This window comes from Cynoglossus semilaevis, chromosome 6, assembly GCF_000523025.1.
Source record: "Cynoglossus semilaevis isolate Cse_v1.0 chromosome 6, Cse_v1.0, whole genome shotgun sequence".
Lineage (NCBI taxonomy): Eukaryota > Metazoa > Chordata > Actinopteri > Pleuronectiformes > Cynoglossidae > Cynoglossus > Cynoglossus semilaevis.
In genome coordinates, this window is record NC_024312.1 from 15,029,170 (window position 1) to 15,050,226 (window position 21,057).

Genomic DNA, 21,057 nt, shown 5'->3' on the forward strand with positions numbered 1-21,057 from the left:
TTCCAGAACTGTTTCTAAGTTGCCTCAAGCTGCAATTAGTTTAACAACGCGAAACAGAAAGTTGACTGCACTGGAACCCATTTTCATTTAGCACCTCATTCCAGTCACCAAGCACATTGATTGAAAGTAGCTGAACTGAAGAGAGAATCTGTAACTGAGTGCAGTTTATGGGGAAATGTTTCATAATTACTTGGTATGATGAAGAACACTTATATTATATATATATATANNTATGTATGTATGTATGTATATAATGATGTCTCTTGAAGGTAATCAGCATTAGTGAAAATTAGTTTTGGCAAGTCATACCAAAAAATAATTTACATTACAGTTAGCATAGATTTTATTTATTAGATCAATTATTTACATTTTTTTACAAGACTATAATCAAACGACAAATGAACCTTTACAACCATAACATGCCACTTTGCTTCATAATGAATTAAAAATGTATTTGTTTTTGTTGGTTGTTTCCCAACAGCAGTTGAATGCAACAGTTATGTACACTCTTCAGTATACTCTATACACGTGCCATCCCTTAACGTACCCACTTTTACCCTGTCACATATATTTAAAGCCACACACAGGAGTTCAGTGGAAAGCAGGCGCTTAAAAAAGTTATTTTGAATCTGACCAACAAAGCTCCCTGCTGTGAATTATTTTGCGAGGGTGATCTTTTTTCGTGTAGCCTCAGTGTTTGCCAACAGGTCTAAGCCGCCAACACAAGTGACTGGGAGTTTCACTTGTGATAAAAACACACACAGCCATCAAAAGGATTTAGAGTTTGCGGTAGAGAATCCCTTCAGAGCAAACACCTCCACATACACGTCTTCAATGTGTACAGTCTGAGGGTAAAGCCATTGACAGATGGTGTTATGCTCCTTCAGTATCACATGAGCAGCCCAACAGATGGCCTGACCTCAAGTCGTCACATTCATTTTCCTCCTGGTTCTGTGGTCAACTAAGTGCCATGTACACCGACAGCAGTACGGAAATCACAGTTCATGTATTAACCATGAAAGGAGTTTGGTTACAAACAAGCCAGTAAAAAGCAGCTCGACTAATCTTTGTTTTTTTTCAACAAGATTCCAATGTGGCCTTGTTTGACTTTGATACTATGCATTCTTAGAGGGAAGCTAATAAAAAAATAAATAAAAAAGAGACAGGGATTTTGTGGGATCAAGAGAATACAACTCAGAGAAAAGAAAGCAAACATTGAATGCCTGATTTAAGGAAAAAATGTGACAGAGATAGAAAGAGTCAGGAAAATAAAGCAAGGTGAGGGCATATGTAAAATGAGAGGGATTTAGCAGTAGTCAAAAAGCCTCGCTCTTCTGTATATCAGAGTAGAACTCGTGCTAAAATGATTGCTCAGTGTGTAACTGTAACTTTGTCCTGTTTTAGTTTGTATTGTTAATTTAAATTCGGTATAGACATTGACTGTATGGACCTCAATGTAGAATTGGTTTTTAGGAGGATATTTTAAGTTGTTTTATTAAAAAACCCTGAAGTCCAATGAGACAAATGTCTTTTTTTTTGTTGTGAATTTAGTTTATACAAGCTAAGACATTTTAAAGGTATTCACATTGATTTTTTTTTTTCAAATTTGGGGTTGACAGCAGTATGATATGCCTTTGTGTTCTGGGCTGGAGTAGGGCAGAAGACAAAACAGAAGATTTCTTTTGCAGCTGCTACTTCTTTCGCCTGTGTTCTTCTTCCTTTGTCTTGTTTTTTTTTTTTTTTTGCTTTTTCATTTGGCTTTCTCTCTTCCGTCTCCCTCTTTTAAAACATTTCCAGCCCCTCCAGCCCTAATGCTGTTTATTCTTCCTTTGAGACTGGTTTCATTTCTACCTCTTCAGTCTTCCGCCTTTGTCTCTGCACTGACAAATGTGGATGATCCCACCACCACATTCTGTCTGTTGATTCCCCAGAGGTTGGTGGGTGATTGTTAGTTCCACATGCTTTCAATCTCCATCTCTTTTGTCCTTCGTTATTCATCCTTTGAGATTGTGAGTTAAACTGGTGCTATTATTAAATGCATGTATAGGGATGGTGCCTCGTACTGTCCCTCTGTGGAAGCCTGGCCGCTCAAATTGTCTCCTCCCTGTAAGATGTCCATAATTTGAATACCTTTCTACCATAGGAATTCAACCCAGTATTTGTCCTGGGCCGTCAGAGTCCAGACGTCACACTTCAGTTGACGGAATAAAATTAGTACTGATTGGCCTTGCCATGCCTGCTTTCCCCTGCTGCCTATATACATTTATGTGTGTGTGTGTGTGTGTGTGTGTATGTCTAGGTCATGCAGTGACAATAGATGATATCCATTCTGGATCAACATTCAGCAAGAAAGAATATATCTTCCTATCACATAGTAAGAGAAGAGATGTGGGAGAGTTGAAATATAGGCAGGAGGAATTGAGGAGTGCGCAGCAAAGAATATGACTAGGAAAGCGATTGATGCCAACACCAAATTTAGGAGAGTGATGTAAGAGGCCCACGGTGTTTCTTCTTCTGACCTCACAAACCCGCCCTTCTGTAAGATAGTCTTTTTATTTCATTGTGCTCTGACATCTATCTGGTTTCATTACAAAAACAGGCTATGGAAGAGTGGTTATCACTCATGCCTTACAGTAGAAAGATCACCAGTCCAAACTGGAGACAAGCCTCAGACCATGACTTAGCAGTATAGGATGAATGGATGGATGGACCAAACAAACACATCCTCGTTGGATACTCTCCTCTACAGTCAAAAATCTGCTGCAGTCGTCTGTGGTCCTGCTGGCAGGAAGGTACTGACAAATGGCCGCTCGGCGCACCAACTGACGAGCAATCGCACCATCTGACACTAAGAATCCTCTCAGATTAGAAAGAGTGAGACATGATGTTCTTGGCCGTGACACATTAGGGTATATACACAATACCAGTCAGCTGGCTCCCTTGGGCCCCACCAGAGAGAGAATTAACTCTCACTGGTGATATCTTTATAATCCTGTAGTGCAGAATTACTGAGCTGATAAGTTGAAATGTTAGTGTTGGATGAATAAATAATGAAGTGAAGTATTTCACTGAATCCAGGCTACCATATAATGAAATATATTTTATGCATCTAGATCCTCTTTCCTCCTGCTCCTCTCTCTCTGCCTATCTCCTCCTCTCCTAATTACCATTTAGGAAAGGGGAAAGAAATGGAAGTGGGATAAGTGGCTAGGTGCAGTGGGTTGAAGGTTTAAAGGTGCAGTGATACAATGTAGAGATAACAATGGACAGGTTATAAGAACTAATTTTACACCAAGGAGTTCAGACATGGTTTGTACGATCCTTCTTTAACCTCACCATGTGCCGTAATAAGGGTTTGGATAATCTGCCATCTGTCCTTAACACCAGGAAAAATACCAAGTGGGGCGGAGGGAGGGTGGGGTTGGATGTGGAAGTGGTGGATATGCCAAATAAAAAAATGTGAGGATGATAAAAACACATGAACATATTTTTTATTTTTTATAATCTCCTGCCTCAATCTGTCACTCATTTATCCAACCATAATGAGAGGACAGGCCTATAAATACGTTCCTGTTCCAGTCCATTCAACCACTTGCAATTTGGATGAACTTGTAGATAGACTGATGATACAGTGAGAGGAGATCCTCCCCCTCTTTACTCACTCCCACATATGACAGGACAGGCAGACAATGAGAGAAAAGATGCTATAATTCCTCCTCCGGTCTTGTCAGTGCATGTTTTTATGTTCCAGGAGCTTCCACGACTGCTCCAACCTGAGTCACGAATCTTCGCCATAATTCTGTCCTGCCTACCTTCCAAAAATCGAAAAAACTACACTGCATTCCCTTACAATTATTCTATTTGTGAGTTACTTTTGTGGTTAGATTTGTGATTGGTTTGAATAACCAGAGGATAAATAGAAGATATCTTATTAGAATTCAAATTGATTGGCCAAGTATTACACCTACAAGGTACTCAGGTCCAGCCTTTTGATAGTCTGAAAATAAATACTAATAAAAAAAGGAATGTATAAAGGAATGACTGTGGTCATGCACTGCGGCCGCTGACACCGCTTCACATCACTCTCATTATGCTTTTAACCGCATAAAACTGCTAACGCAAACTCTCACTTTAAAACATATTGACTCGTAGAGCATTAAAATGGTTGAACCATTACGTCCAGCTCAAACCGAGAGGAGCTCTGCATTGGCCTGGTCAGGTTTACAAGGCGTATCATTCCTACAGCTGCACGTCTGCTCTAATCCACGGACACCGGGATAAATCAGCTGACCTGTGGCGCTCATTAAGCTGCCAGTAATGGCTGAAACAGCCATTACTGGCATAACTGCAGACAACAGGGGTCACAGTCCAAACACTTTGTTTAAAATATTTCCTTTTTTCTTTCTTTCTCTCTGCCCCTTTTGTGGAAATGATGAGAAAAACAGTAACATTATTTATTTTTTATAGTAACATTATATTTTTTTCATTGTATGTAGCTCATTGTATGTAGTATGTTCCTCAAAGCCCATGTGACCTTTCCCAGACTGTGACAGCTGGCATATGACATCGCTCGACCTCCACAGACCTGATTCCATACCTTTGACAACAACTGGCCTGGTACCCACAGCCACATAAAGATGGAATATATATATTTCTAGTAAAATAAATCAGGTGTAGGTTTGAAATTAGTTGTAAATAACACCAGTACTTCACACGTGAGCCTTGATGTTAAGTCCAAAAGTTGGTTTCTGTGGATGCTCTCTGATTCTCCTTCTCAATGTTGTTTTTATAATAATAATTTAGCATATACGACACTAAGGAAAAAATATGGATTTAACAGTTTGACAGTACTGACTGAAGCAAAATATATATATATATAATGTCCACATGGTCCAGATCCAATATCTTCTCTGGACAGCCCTCTCAGCTACGCTGTTTAAAGTCAAGTCATTAAAATGTTGTTTGATGACATATGTGACTCATTAGTTTGCATAAATAAGCCACACATGCACAGGCGGTGTGAATAAAGGTGACTTTACTGGAATAAATCAGTACTAATATCAAAAATTACTACCACTGACTGCTGCCTTCTCAGACAATTGAACACAAGTGTTTCTACAGTGAGCACACCGAACCTGAGAGTCGAAGATAATGAACAGACTAAATGTTCTGTAACTACTGAGGGATTACAACATGATGAAACATTATGACAGAGCTTATTATTTTTCCTATGTTTTTGTTTGTACTTCTACAGAAACACATCATCCTTTTCACAAGTCTGTGAAATAATTATCCCTTCATTACTCTGTAAACTTCATCCACCAATTCTAAAAAGCTACATTTTGAATTATACTTTTGCATATTTTTCTGTCATTTTTCCGATATTAATAAATCCAGCATTTGGATTAACACTACATAAAACAGATATGAAACACACGTACTACCTATCTACCTGCTGTTGTTTGTCTTTCAGTTCCAGCACCACGCAGAATCTTTTTGTCTCATTTAGGATGGTGAAGCATGATAATCATGAGGAATGCACAGATGTGCTGTGATTCATTGGATTATATTTCTATTATTATTAGCACAGATTTAAACAAAGGTCAGGAGTGGGTTGGCGATGAGCTCTCTGCTAATAATTCACACAAAGATTAGAGCAACAGTGGAACCCCAATGAAGATAAGGTAATTGTTTTTAAAATACACAAAGAATTAAAGTGGAATCCTGAGACGAAGGAATAGAAAAATCAAGGTATTTATATTACCTCTGGTTTCCATGGCAATTTCTTGTGGTGCTCACTGAGGAACAATCGGATACGAGCATGGCCTCTGCCGTCACGCCCTCCTGGGATTGGCTCTTCATCCTAACAGAGGAAACACAGAAACAAAGCAGCGGTTATTCCACTGAATATACTGTGGTGAGAGAAGCAAATGAATAGTGATTTGAATAGTAATATGTATAAGATTCAACTTTCAATCCATCAATCAACCACTCCATCCATCCATACAGCAAAGTATCCCTTCAATATTAGTAAAATGTCCTTAAAATACAATTATATTAGCAACATAGAGATTAAAAACGTTTTTTTCCAAGAAGAAAGAACCAAGAACTGGAGTCATTGCTAATCCATCTTTTGACTCCTTCAAATCCCTAATCTCCGAGATATTCTGACCATAAAGCCTGCTGGCCAAGACCTTCTCTGCAGAGATCCTAGGTTTTACCCCTGATCAGGGATTTATCCTGGTGCTCCAGGCACAGAGCACTGGGCTCAGGTCTCTTTGTCTGTAGTCAGCTAAGACATTCGTTAACACTAATGTAGAGGTGTGATGGACAGGACAGAGCACAGCCGTTGTCACTGGAGTATTCCCAGAGGAGTTTAGAGGGAGGCCTGTCTCTGCAGAAACAAGCTGAGATACTCCTATCTTTTTTTCCCCTCTTTCTGAGTACGAGAGGAGGAGAAAGAACAATACCAAAAAAGGCAAACAGCAACGATGTTGGACACAGAGCTTTGATTACTTTTTAACTTCCATAGGAGCGGGATGAAGGCCTGCCGGCGAGATAATGGTGAAGGAACGTGACAGTAAGCCGTTGGGGGATGTAAAAAGTTTCTACTCCTTTTGTGAAGCTCAAGACTTTGTTTAACGTTAAATAATTCAAAAGCAGAGCCACAGAGTGAAGGACACAATATTCATATTCCATGGTGACACGGTTTAGAAAAGACAACAAAGAGGTGACTGTGAGATAGAGTTCACACTTTATACAGCATTGTATTTTGTTACTCGTAAAATATTTGATATGTGGTACTATTTATGCTAAGTGGACGGGTTGTTTTAGGAGTGGGGAACTTGTTTGGAATACACTCCTTCGATGTGATTTATAGTCGAAGAACTTGACTATAAATCACTGTAATGACTCAATGTTGTATGAACACAAAAGCAGTTTTTCATATACATGAAAATATGCGGTCATCAATCTGTGTGTACTGAAGAGACGGTCATTACAGCGACAGTTTAAACTGTAGTCTTAGACACTGCACTAAATATCTTATATAAAAGTGATAGTGAAATAAGAATTGTTTAAAAAAACAAACAAAAGTAAAACAGACATTAGAGATGAAGTGAATTATACACAGGATGCCACAGTGATTTCTGGTCATTAGAGATGCATGTGATCAGAATAACTCAATCTGCAGCAGGATCATCCGTGACCAGCAGAACAGAAGAGGAATCTAACTCATAAGCTGAGGCTGCTACGTCATTGCTGCAGTGAACCAAGAGGGCTTCAAGCTCACTACATCTAATATATGCTAACGTGTACTGTGCGATAGCCATTGTGAAGTCAACAATATACCCCCAAAGACAAAAGACACATTTGCATGTGCGTGGAATGTCCTTGGACACCAGAGGACCCAGAGGACAACAACACATATGGGAAAATATGCTACATTTTACACAGAAAAGTCAGGATACAAGTCAGTGACTTTTGTGATAATACCAGTAAACAACCAACGTAATACAACATAAAACAACGTATTGTATGGGAAACAGAAATAGAACAGTTTTTTTCCTATACTGAACAACTCTGTTATACAGCTAAACATTAGCGCCACATCTACTTATGGACATCTTAAGGGTAAATGTTTTATCTCCCTTATGCATTTAAGGTAGATTACCCTCCATTAGTAACACATTCTGAACTACAGGAAGCACTTAGAGGGAGCAAATCTCTTTCAAGGCTGATATGTGTCAATGAACTCACCATCAACACCTAATTCTTTTTGCCTTTTATGTATCATGATCTCATTCGCCAGAAGATTTGATCCAAATTGCTCCTTTTTGATGGAGCAAGTCAACCAGAGAAATACTGTAGAGCCATCAGATAAACATTTACCCGGATTAATGCATTAACAGATTTAAGTGACAGGTCTTACTTTTACTGTCTGTCATGTTTTGAATTCCGACCAAAATCAGAACAATGCTTTTTTTAGCATTGGTCTACATTGCCTTGAATTTAACAGAATGACAAATAGTCGACAACAGCATGTGCGTTCGTCTGCTGGGGGGTGTAGAGTAGAGGAGAGAAGCAATTAATTAAAGCTCAACTAAGTTGTTTCATGTGCGAACACGCACAGCAGCGGTTGATCACAAAAGGTCTGAATGATAGATGAGCTGCCTTAGCAGTGGGCTTCTGTCCATCAATCCCACCAGTCAAACACATCGTTAATGTTGGGGCTAACCTCCCAGTTGATTTCTTTCAGAGCCCCCATGTTCAGTGAGCACAGTTCAACTGATGGTCTCACTGATCCCGGCCCAGAGAAACAACACAGGCTCGTGTCTGGAATACCAATGAGCTTAATTAAGGTCCCTTTTTAAATCCAAACAGGTACTAGTCTGCAGGAAAGTAGGCGGTGTGGTCATGAGAGAGAAAACAGGGTGGGGGCTCGTGTCATAATTTGACCACCATGATAACCCCTTTCAAATGAGCTCCGCTCAGATGGGTCCCCGAAGCCCACAAATCATACTTTCATTTTAAGGGACCTGCAATGTGAAAGTTAATAACCTGAGGGGTATAATTACATTCTTCTTAATTTTTCATCCCTGTAAGCCACCACACAGAAATACAGGACGTTAATTATTCATCCACCGTAATGATCAAACACTTTAGGTCCTTCACACCTATCATCCAATGACCCCGCTGACCTACTGCTCCCTGTGTCTGCATGTCTATTTCTCATGTTAATGTGAAGTTGTTGGCAACCTGACTTTTACTTTGACAATGACCAATGGCTTATCAACTAATCAAGACGCTGCAACATTTTCTTCAGTTTTTAACTAAATGAGTGTTTGATGGAGCTTAATAATTCCAGAGCTGCATTTTTAGATTTTAAGTGAAAGTGAATTATTTGTCATTGTGGCACACAAAGAAATGTGACCTCTTATTTTAACCGATCACCAACGTGAACAGTGGGCAGCTTAGGTGTGTGAGGACGGTGCCATGCTCAGAGCACCTCAGTGGTAACTTGAGTTAAGTTGGTGGACTCAAACCTGAAACCTTCCAGACCCAAGGCTGCTTCCTTAACCACAGAGCCACCACTGCCCCAAAGTAATAGCAAATGTAAATAACAGGTTAGCATATTCAAAAATGTTTTTGTAACCTGGTAATTTCACATTTTGAAAACACAATTTTCCCTCTGTTTCTTGTTGGTGAGCTGTATCTTGCAGCTTATACTCCAGTGAAGTGGACAAGTGTTATTTGAAACCATATATTAAACCATTTTTTAATCTGTTACTTTGCATAGTTCTCAGGATATTTTGTTATTATCATTCTTTAACCATTTGACCATCATCAGGACCTTTTCACTGCAGTTTGGCACAATACTCCCTGGTCTACTGACTAAAAACACATTAAGAGACAGAGTGGTAGAATGACAACAGAGACTGAGAGAGGGAGAGAAAAAAAACATAGCAAGTTTCAGACTGAGATGGAAAAGCAGCATAACATAAGAAAGATGAAGAGGGACAACCACAAAAGGGAGACCTGTGAGCAATGGAGCAGTAAAGAATAAAAAGAGTGAGTGAAAAAGTCCTTTCACAGGTAGTTCACAGCATTCTTGTACTCAGAAATCCCTGTGGCAAAGAGAAAGTTTGAAGTAAGAGCAGACTACCACAATCCCTCTCTCTTCTCTCTTTAGTGAACAGACCAAACAGACCTAGGTCTGCTTAGTTACGTAGCAGGGCAACAAAGCAGCGAGAAGTACGACACACTGCTGTTGTGTATGTGATGTGACAGTAACTGAAAAGAAGACATTTTACTTCTAATATACTCAAGTTAGCTAAAATATACTCAAACTCTGTGAAGTGGTAGGACAAAGAACTGCATTTCCGATTCTTCATAAAACTGATAGCATAGTATAAATGTATTCACAGAAACAAACGTTCTGGCTAAATAGATCATTCAGCTAATGCTACAGTGGTCATTAGAATGAAGGATAAACTAAATAATTAAGACTAAGAATAATCGTTAAAGGGACTGTTATTTATCCAGAGTGTGTCTATTTGGTAAGAAACTGTATATGGTTAGTTTTTTTGTGTTCATTGTGGTGTTTTTTAAGATATGATAAACAGAGATGCACTAGTTCAATGGTTTTAAAAATGGGGGCTGCGGCCTCCTCAGGGGCCGCTAGGGGTCCTCAGAAAATTGTAAAGAAAGGTAATTAGTACTTTTTTTTCTGTCAGTTTTCCTGAACCATATAACAAATAAATCGTTGTAATCTCAAGTTTCCAATGGTACCTGAATGCACCTCATGCATTTATTATTCAATGGGAATATACAGTGCTGAATAAATGTTTGTTAATATTTTCTTATGCCAATAATAGTAAATTAGCGTTAGGTTTCTGGGGGGAGCATTTATACGTGTATGTGATTAAAACATATATATTGCTATATATACGGTATGTTGTCATGACATACTTAATGGTGCCTCCTGTGGCAGCCTATGTGTGTTGCAAAGACTGACATTGAATTCCCCCATTGTGGCACAAATTAGGGCCTTCATTTTTTTTCTTTTTCATTTTAGCACTGTTGTTTGTACAGTCAAAATAAGCCTTGGTTTTATTCATTAAATAACACAATGTATATAATGACAAAATTAATTCTAAATCTTCTATAATCTTTCTGTAAGTACCAAAGATCCATTTTTCCATTTTTTGTAAATTCATGTTTTTTTTATTACTTTAGGAAATTAGTCAAAAATACAGGATGCGCTGTATTATTATTTTTGTGCCACCTTCCTCTGAGGACTAATTACTGCACCTTTACACAACGAAGTAGAAAATAAGTTAATTACCTGACTGTGGCCTCACAGGGATTCAAACGTCTGCTAATGCATGTCTCTGGATGTTTTCGTGGGAGAAGCAGCACAACCAGGGTTGTGTTGATTACAATAAAAAACCCTGTTCAGAATGCCCCAGCTTCTCCACAACCGAATAACCCATTACCATAGGAACACAGGGGTTCCTGTGACAAATGGCATGTAAACATGGCCAGACAGTTCTGCTCTGGTCCCCGACTCATCGGTTATCTCAAAAGGAACTGACACATAAACAATTGTCATTCATAAATAGCCAATGCTGCTTATGAATTTATGTGTTCTGCTGCAGCTATAAAACAGCGAGTTACTCCGGCAGAAACAAGGCTGCCTGCAGTTCCACACTGTGTTCAGACTCCAGGGGTAAATTAAGCATTCAGATCCGACTCAAAGCCTCAAACGAGATAATTTCATTACTTTTTCAATGTATGCTCATTTATTTAAGCTGCCCGATGAAAGATTGCTGCTCTAACATAAACACTGCCTCTCACAGTATGACTTACACATAAGCAAACAATGCTGGGAAATAAACTTGATTTTACTTTTGCTCGTGGTGCCGATCTGGATGCTGATGAATTACATCATCATTACCATGTGCACTGAGAAGTTGTTTTAATCTGAACCCTGGCTTTAATAATCACCATTCCAGAGGGAAAGCAGCTTTGGGAGCTGCTTGTACTTTTATAACTAAACCCCCCCTTTAACAAAATAGCTGGAACTGTTGAATAAAAATGAGGCCAAATCGATCGGGTTAAACTGTTATAGAACAAATCCCAGTGAAGAAAAGGACGTGTAACACACACGTAAAAATATCAATAAATTAACTATACAAATAATTATACATGAATGAAAAACTATTTTGTACAGATACAGGAGATCCTAAAGATACTCCTAATAATCTGTGTATTTCATGTATGTCGACCTGGTCTTTGTATCCCTGGTCCTGCTTGTGCTCATAATGGGAAACTGGAAAAAAAAAAAGAAAAACAAATCGAACCCAGGACTCTCTGCTTCCGGGGTAGGCGTGCTAACCACATGCTAACCGCTGCACTATGGAACAGAGAAAACAAGCCCTGATAGGAGTCTCTTGAGGGACAAATAGTGGGCAAACTGAAAAAGTCATCTTGACTGCCACTCCTTTGCGTCCATAACTCTTGTCCTGAGATTTAAAATCTCAGATTTTTGTCCGACATTTTGGATTTTACTTTTTTAAAATTAATTTAAACACCCTGTGATTCGAAGACAGCTGACGGTGTTTCAAATCATTATAAATTCAACAGAAAATCCGAGGACAAAATTAATGGAGGGAATGGACATGGATGCACATCCGAATGAGAAACAATCTTTTTTTTATGGGCTTGCATTGTCCTGTCCCAGCCTGTCACTGATGGACACTGGAAGGTAGCAAACAGCCAATTGCCAATCATCCTAAGCCTGCTTGTTGTTCACTACAAATAAATAGATAGAAGGGAAAAACTAAGGCAGTGAGTGGAGACAGACATACAAACCGATAAACATACAGCTCAGGCTCCGAAAACCATCATTACATCCCTTTGGTTACTGAATTATCTTGTGCATTTCATTTAATTTCACCCATTTCTAATCTCTACCTTATGCAGGTCCCGATAAGCCTGTTTTTAAGGTGCACAATCTTATCAGCAATGTGCCAGAACATGCAAGTGCAGCACGTAGCTCTGTTTTTAGTAGTGCAGATCAGCTCATTAGCTCTGAAGAGTTGACTTTTTGAAAAGATTTAACATCAGACTCTAGTGACTTCTTTCAGCTTTAATAAACTGAGGCTTAAAATCATGTACACTAAACTTTTTGCATGAGATGTGCATAAAATTAGACAAACTCCAGGAACAGATGGTCACTATATCCTTGTTTTGTGTTGTAGGAAAAAAACATTTTGATGAGATTCCACTATAAGACTTTACATGAATGTCATATTTTGGAACAAAATGTTCCTTTTTGTTATGGAAACAAAAAGGGTGGATTCATCGGCAACAGTCCTTGTATTTGGAGCTGAGGTGTAGTCAGTGCTTTTGTCACATTCAAACAATTAGCTCCAAGGCTGTCAGCCACGGCAGCCTGAACACACTTGAACAGTTTGGCTAATTAAGGCTAAACCTTAAATAAGAGTCACTAATGAGATCAACTGTGTGCAGAAAAGCTGAATAAATGCAAAGGAGTGACTGATACTACACCAGCGGTTGAAAGTACAGGAGGTGAAAGTGTTTCTTAATGTTCTTTAGTGTCGGAACTATTTCAGCGACAGACATTTCTGCTGACCAGGAGCTCGTAGCTCTCTGTCCTACACTGATGCTCCTCGCTTCACTGGGTCATTCTGCGGCCCGGGCTCCTCACTTCGCCTCTACTTACTTCTTCTCTCTTTCCTCTCTGTCTTCAGTTTATCTCTCCTCTGCTCTTCCTCTTCTCCTCCTCTTCTTTCCCCATATCATCTCCTCTCTTCTACTTCCTTAGTCATTTTATGTTTTTGTTTTTCTCTAATGAAAGGGAGGCCAAAAAAACAAACAAAAAAAAAACAATCGACATATAATAAAGGTCTTGTGAACACTCGAGTGATTGGATGCTGCATTTAAAAATAAGGAAAAATGAGGGTACAAAAACGTTTTGGGGGCTTAACGTTGTTGTACTTTTAACAGTATTGCAGTAAAGGCTAAAACAAAAGCTATCCTCTCATCATTACTTCCACATCAGAGGCATCACCTCCGAGGATGAGATTTTGTGAACTGCATCGGTCTATAGTATGGGTTTCAAATATACATCCTTTTACAACACGCTGCATGGCTGTCATGTTCTACTGTCTGTCCCAGAGCTGCTGTGAATAGATAATCCTGCCGCTGCAACTCAAACCGACAGGAGCATCTGTGACGAGGAGGCTTCTTGTTAATAAACTGTGTCAAAGCACTCTCCTCCGTGGTACACGCCATCAGCTGCACACCTGTTCACATCTCTTACAACCACCTGTTGGTCCGCTCTCCACTGTTTGTCAACAACAACAACAAAAAAATACGACGCTTGTCTCCTGATGTCACCTACGTGAGCCTTCGTTGTAGAGGCTTCAGCAGTTATTCTTCCATCAAGTCATGAAGTCCAATTAAAATGAGTCCTGCTGCTGGGTGTTCAGAATCCCCATCAGCCCAATGTAACCTTGGAGTCACTTTATTTATAGAACAGTACTTGTTGGAAGTACAAAATATTCACCAACATAATCACTTCACTACAACATGACAACTTATCTAGTCATACACTTATTAATACACAGTCCTCCAACAGTTGTACTTGCATTACGTACATTTTACCAGATTACATTATCAGAAATGTTATATCTTCGACAGAGGTAATGGTATGGTAACTCAATTTCCCAAGTTTTTCTTTGAAATATAATATATTTTGAAAATGTTTCCCTGGACATCCGTAAGTCTCATGAAACTTTGGATTCTCCCCCTAGATGGAGTTCGATGATTATAAGTCTTCCTGGCTCAGAAGCTTCCCTCTCTGCCTCTGTGTTTTGCTTTTGTGTACCTTTGTGCCTTCTGCACTGTCATACAAAACCAAAACATCTGGTTTTCTTCTGAACATACGAGTCATATTCCAGTGATTAGAAGTCAGCAACAGAATCTCACTGTTGCTTGGAGGGAAGTGGGAAATGGAAATACAACTTCAAACGTGCAGAAATCAGTATTCATAACCCTAACCCAGAAAAATAACCTTACAAGTAAACCTTACATTCCTGGTTGGTTGATGTTGGTTGATTCCATGTTGGTTGATTAGCATACCCCCATCAGAAATGACACAATTAAAGGGTTTGCTCAATAGAAATGAATCATCTTATCAACTCTGCACAATCGTGACACTTGTATCACCTTCCTACTCTGTTTTTCCATCCCGTCGTTCTGCCTCTGACCTCTCTGACATCAGCTCTATTGAAGCGCCCACACAGCAAACCTACTACCAGCAGTACGGCACGGGCATTCAGTGGTGTGTGTGTACGTTAGTGGAGATAGATGGCAGCAGGAAAGGAATCATGAATCTTCATCAGAGTTCGTCACAGTTTTCGAGAACACCTTTTGTCCCAGGCTGCTTCTTTGTCCTCAGTCACTTATTCTATCTGCTGTTGTGAACCTTTTACTCATCCTTGCTTGTGTGTTTTTGTCCCTTCAGTTATTCATCCACCCGCATCTGGTCAGAGAAATGAGGTGGAAACGTTATTTATAGCACATTCCAGGACACTGGTCTCCTCTATTTACAGAACGCCCACGTTGTTCTCGTCTTATACCAGCTATGTGGGAAGTCATACGATGTGTCTGCAACAGTTTCCTCTGAACAGCAATGACATATAGAGTCTTAAAGACACCTTTGCACAATGCATTACAACATATACTCCTGCAATAATCTACAATGTCATGTCAAAGACAGTTTTTTGGAATCGTGGGTGTTAACACTACAGACTTTGAGATGATTTTCCTTATAATATTGAGTTGACTAATAACTTACACTTTTACTATTACTATTAATGTTGCTCTAGGTGAAGTACAACCCTTCCTATTTACACGGAAGAAGTTTGTATTTGCCAGTTTTACACCATATATTAAATCGTGCTACATTTACCTTCTTTTGTTTTTTTTTTGTGTTTTTTTTTTTTTGGGGGGGGCGGGGGTGGACTTTGCCCTTCATACATACAGTATGTGAGTACAGACCTAAGACAGAAGTCTTCACACTCTAGGAATGGAACTTTAATGTATGTCGAGGACCTGCCATATTGTTAAATGGAGAGTGGAACCAGAACTAAAGAATAGACTGTTATGAACCCTGTGGTTTTCAGTCAGTTATATATAAATACGTAGCATTAAAAGAGACACAGGTCAGACATGGGTCTTTTTCGCTGCAGACGAACACAAACAAAGCCGACGGCTAACATGCAGTGTAGCAGCTGACAACCTGTTTTCACGGTGCAGAGCTGTTCCACATTTATAGAGTTGTCTTCAGTTTCCAGGGATAGATTTTTACTCTTATAGCAGGTCTAAATGGATAAGAGTTGAGCAACAGAGGGGGTATTAAAGTAGGCTTGGGTATGACTACTGCATTTGTGTAAGGACTAAGTACAACCAGCTTTGCAAATAATATCAGTTTGCTGGCACTAATCCAAAACTGTATGCACAAAAGGCACAGTAGCATGCGTGAGGGTTTTTTTCCTTAAATTGTACCAGGTCCTTATTCATCAACTCACAGGTTTACTGTGTCCATCAAATCTGCATTCCGTTTGGAGTCTTAACAGTCTATATATAAACAAAAGAATGACTCTGGGAATAGTGTAATGGGTCATTTCCCATATACTCTTTATTGCTTCTGCCCTTGCCAAAAAATGGAGTAAAAAAATATCCAAACATAGTACTTCCTCTTATTAATGTATTTCAAAATTACTTTTTTTTCTTTCTTTGCATCAGAAGCCAAAGTACTTTTTGTTATCTTTTTTATTTTCCATTTGCTGTAAATTTAGGCATTTACAGAGCACTTGGGGATTTGCTGCACACAGTGATTTCACAGATTGGGTTATTGGGAGAAAAATATAGAGAATTCCACTGGAATGCTGTTTTAGTGCTGAGCCACACAGCTTGTGTGCGAGCACTACACACTATAAGTGCATTTTATACTGCATACTGTAGATGTACAGTTTAAATACTTCATTTGCTTTTCTTGAAACAGATTCCCATGATCTATTTTTCATACTGCCCATTTATGCATACAGTAAATAGGCACCAATCTCAGTTTTATTCTCTTTTGTGAATAAGCTGTGCTGGTTCCATTATTACCTCAACATTACTTACTTATTTTGTCCACTGTGGACTTCTGTCCACAGACCTCTGTGGTAAAATGTATGTATGTAAAGAGAAATCAATATTGCAGTAATTGCTTTTGATGGATAATACACCGAATAAGATCATCTAAGGCCATGCTGTAGTAATTATACACGCAATTATTTAGAGCAGTGAAGTTGATTTACAGCCAGAGGGATGGGAGTAGGCATTTATCTAGACTTTATTTACTGCACACAAGGCCAAAAAGCAAAATAGACAGTAAACTAGATCATCCCCTGGAGTACATTTGACAACTAAAGTTGATGACCGTGGACAGCGAAATACACTTTGCTCTAATCTTTATGTCTAAATGTGCTTCTTTCTTTCTGAGTGGACTGCACCTTTGTCTAATACACAGTTAACTCACACCACATTATTGATTCACTGACTGCACTCGACGTGCCGCTGCTAATGTCTGGTCAGGCAGAAACTGAAAGAGCTGATAAAAATCTTTATTCTCCACAAGAAACTGACATGGCCGCTTTGCACCCATGCATGTCTCACAGCCAGCAGTATTGACCGGTGTGTCAATACACCTGAAAAGTTCTAGCAGATTCAGTGAGGAAATCAAGTCAGTGAGATGTTTAATGACCGAATAAATCCAGGACAAACTGATATCCTGACAACGGCAACAGAGCCAGCCGGCGTGCTGCAACAGAACTCTGTCTGCTGCTGGGGATTGATAGACTGTGTGGAGAAATGAAGAATAATGACCTTATTTACTTTATCTCTGCTCTTTTACCTGATACCTGTTAATCCCTAATTCTTTTCACCTTTAGACGTAAGAACAAAACTTTGCATTTTCACATTAGGAGATTAAGCTGGAGGATAAAAAAATTATGTTTTTATCATTTAGCACCCCAAAGACTTTTGCGCATCATTGCCAACATAAATGTGAATAAATGACAAGAGAAATGACAAAATAAATTATAGGCTGCAAAAAGAGAATTTTCTAGGAGGGTGCACTTGCGGACTGTCAGTTTACTAAATAAATGGTTATTTTTCACTGCCACACATTTTTGATTGGTGATGTAAAAGCAGAAATGGCTGATCACAGATTAAGAAAACTACTGAGATGCACAAATAGCAAACATTTCAGGTGTGTGCATTAGGTCTAATAAATCAACATATATTGATGTCCAGTACAATCTGAATGTTTGTGGACACAGGCTAAAGGCTGACAAACCACACACACACACACACACATAGACAAACACAGCTGGGGCTCAGACTGGTGGTCTTTCTGCTATAGAGGCAATTGCACTACCCGGTCTGCCACCATTTGTTCCATAAGTTAGCACGGTCATTTAGTTGCCAAAGATATGAACAGCCATTTCTAGAAGAGTGGGTGAAATAAAACTGTGACCACCTACTGAAGCTAAATGTTTATAGGAAATAGACACGAGTAGGTGAAAATGCAAACACAGAAATCAGCCTTCAAAAGAGACAATTACTAATCATCTGGCACCAATAAGAACTACATTTACAGAAAACACCTACATGCCAATAAGCAGAAGAGAGAAGGATATATTACCGGCTGCTACATGAAATTTCATACCTACTCCTATAATAAGGAATTAGGAAGACTAAATTGCAGATGTACGTTTCTCCATTTGTGCTGAACTTTACAAGAGAAAAGTGTGTCAATTTAAAAACAACGATGAAAATTGGAAAGCAAAGAGACACACAGTAGTTTTCTGCAGCAAATCTGTCCATTTCTCTGCATCTGAGCTCATCTTACACAGAGCAAAAATAAAATTGAAACACCTTCTGTATTGAGATGAACCCATATTTCAACTTTTGGGGAATAAAACTGACACTTTACTTGTACTTTGCAGAGATGAAAAGAATATTCTTAACAAATTGAATTTGTTTACTGAAAATTCTTTAAAAAAAATAGAATACTCTTCCACTAGGTGGCAGCAGATGGCTATAAAATATCATAAAAAAGAGTCACTCAGAATTCAAAGATTTCTGCGTGTTTTTCTTCAATTCCTGCAGGTACGTAAGTGTTTGATCGACTAAACAGGATCATGTTTTACAATAAAACAGTGAGATAATCATATATTACGATTTTCATTACATATACTTTTTGGGACATCTTTGTTTGATTGTGCAATGTTGGATTTGTACCGTAAATATATAAATAGATGTTAGGGAACACTCATATACAATTATATATTCATACATAGGTGTACACTGGAAAACCTCACATGAGAATGTCTGATGTTGTTAAAGTAAATGGCAATCACCATGAAAATGTACAGTATATGTGTATTAACAAAAAGAAAACTACAGGCCTAAAGAAAGAAAATCTATTAACAGCATTAGAAACAAACCTGCTTACTTCAGCAGAATCTTTATCAGCTTATATAGTACTCTGTACTCGGTACTCTGTTCATACTATTTTAATACATCAGTTTGTGTAGTGCAGACAAATCCTGTTGTACTGGCCAACCACTGGTCGACTGGGTAAGGTTGTATGGTCTAAACCTTAGCTGCATCATAAAACAATATCACTGAACTAGGTAATGATATGGTCCTGCCGAAGGTTTCTCCTGAGGACAAATAGTGAACAACTGATGCAGAGGGGACATTGAAACAGGTGTGCTCCACCACATTTGTCCTGAGGAGATCAATCTGTAGGCTCCAAGTGTCTGGCCTCTGCCCGGACATCACAGGGACAATGGAAATCAATGGGGACCAATGCCAAAGGGCGGATTTACCGCAGGACACAGTACAATAAAGAATGAAAAGCTACTTCATCTGGGATACGATGTAGAAGGGTGTGACACAAATATGAGGTGAGAAAAAATCCAGAAGAAGTGAGGCACAACGGAAAACTACATAAACGTTTGATCCCAAATGTATTGGACTGTGTACCGTAGACTAAGTCCTCACAGGGGTTTAGAAATGCATTGCCAGTGAGGGGGGGGAGTTTGGAAATCAACGTTTTATTTTAATACTTTCACAGGCTCAAGTGAGATTTGCACAGAACTAATGAGGCTGTGCCCAGTGCAAGTTAAACCCCTCACACATTTTCATGTTCAGAATAATATTTTCATGCCACTATAAAAATGAAAAATGTGCAGACAGACAAAAGGCCACAAAAGAGATACTTAAATCTGGTATGTGTAGGAAAACATAAAAAGCTGTTCACACTGAAAAACGGCGAAAACGTATTAAAGAAGAAAATGCTCCCACGTCAAAGCAAACTACAACACCTTTTCTTTTAGATATAAACAGAGCAACACGTCTACACGCAAACATCGTAGTCCTATCGACTCATCCGTCCACCTACTCTTAGGGTACCAACAAGCAGTTGGTACCCTCAGGTACCAACTGGTGGATTAATGCTGATTTATGTAGGAAAGCATTTGCCAGTGCACTTCTTACATCTGCCATATTTAAGATTTAGTCAGCTTTAAGACATAAGCCCTAAAAACTAGTAGTAATGTGACTTAAATGATACAAAGCTGCCATTAAAACTAAAAAGAAAAAGAAAAAAAATAAGGTTGTCAGACTTTTGTAAGTAATGAAGCTCTAACTCCAGTGCATTTTTTTTCAATATTTGAGCTGTAAAAATAAATGTAGAGCTATAAAGTTTTATGCTTGGTGTGTTAAGTTTCAAAAAGATGTAATAATGTAATGTTATGTCTGTCAGCCATTTTAAAATAGTGGAAATCACCTGATTGACTGGTCTAGCAACTTTCCATGGGTAGGCGGTGGTTTGTTTCCAGAGGTAACTGTAGTAATTGATCTTGTGGAAAAATATAGACAAATATCAAAAATTATATCGGGAAACTCAAGTCACAGATCAAGGGATTTAATCTGCTGCATAGCACCCCCTGCAGGGGTGCAAGAAACAGCAAAGAGTACACAAAATAATAAATAATACACTGTAATGTCTATATGTAATATACTGTAACAATTGAATCATGTTGCACCATTGAGCCACATGCCTTTAACCAGTAGGTAGATCACTTTAGCCTGGTCACTTGAATAATAGCTCCCAGGCCAAAGTGTGGTCACCCCCGACCTACGACAAAAATGTTTTCTATAAATCACACTCCTAAACACAATTTCAAATATTTTTAAAGGAATGAATGATTTTGTCTGTTGTATGTCTTTTTGGTAACTAAGACTAAAAAGTTAAACCCAAAGAAATTATTAATGTATTATTACCAGGAAATTTAATTTGCAAAGCAGTTGTTAATAAAAGCAATGTTACTCTGAGCCACACTTCAGAGGTAAAGGTAAAAGTCAGTCAAATATTAAATGCTTGCAAAGAGTTATAGAGCGTTAGGC

The 21,057-nt window shown here is 38.8% G+C and overlaps 1 protein-coding gene across 2 annotated transcripts in view; it reads right to left on the reverse strand.

Annotated features, from left to right (window-relative positions):
* The window catches only part of b4galnt4a (beta-1,4-N-acetyl-galactosaminyl transferase 4a), a 108,472-nt gene that overhangs the window by 40,674 nt on the left and 46,741 nt on the right, over positions 1-21,057 (reverse strand). For both annotated transcript variants that reach the window (XM_025056025.1, XM_008312321.3), the window contains one exon: positions 5,765-5,863. In XM_025056025.1, coding sequence (XP_024911793.1) covers positions 5,765-5,863 — 99 coding nt within the window. The remainder of the gene's footprint in view (positions 1-5,764; positions 5,864-21,057) is intronic.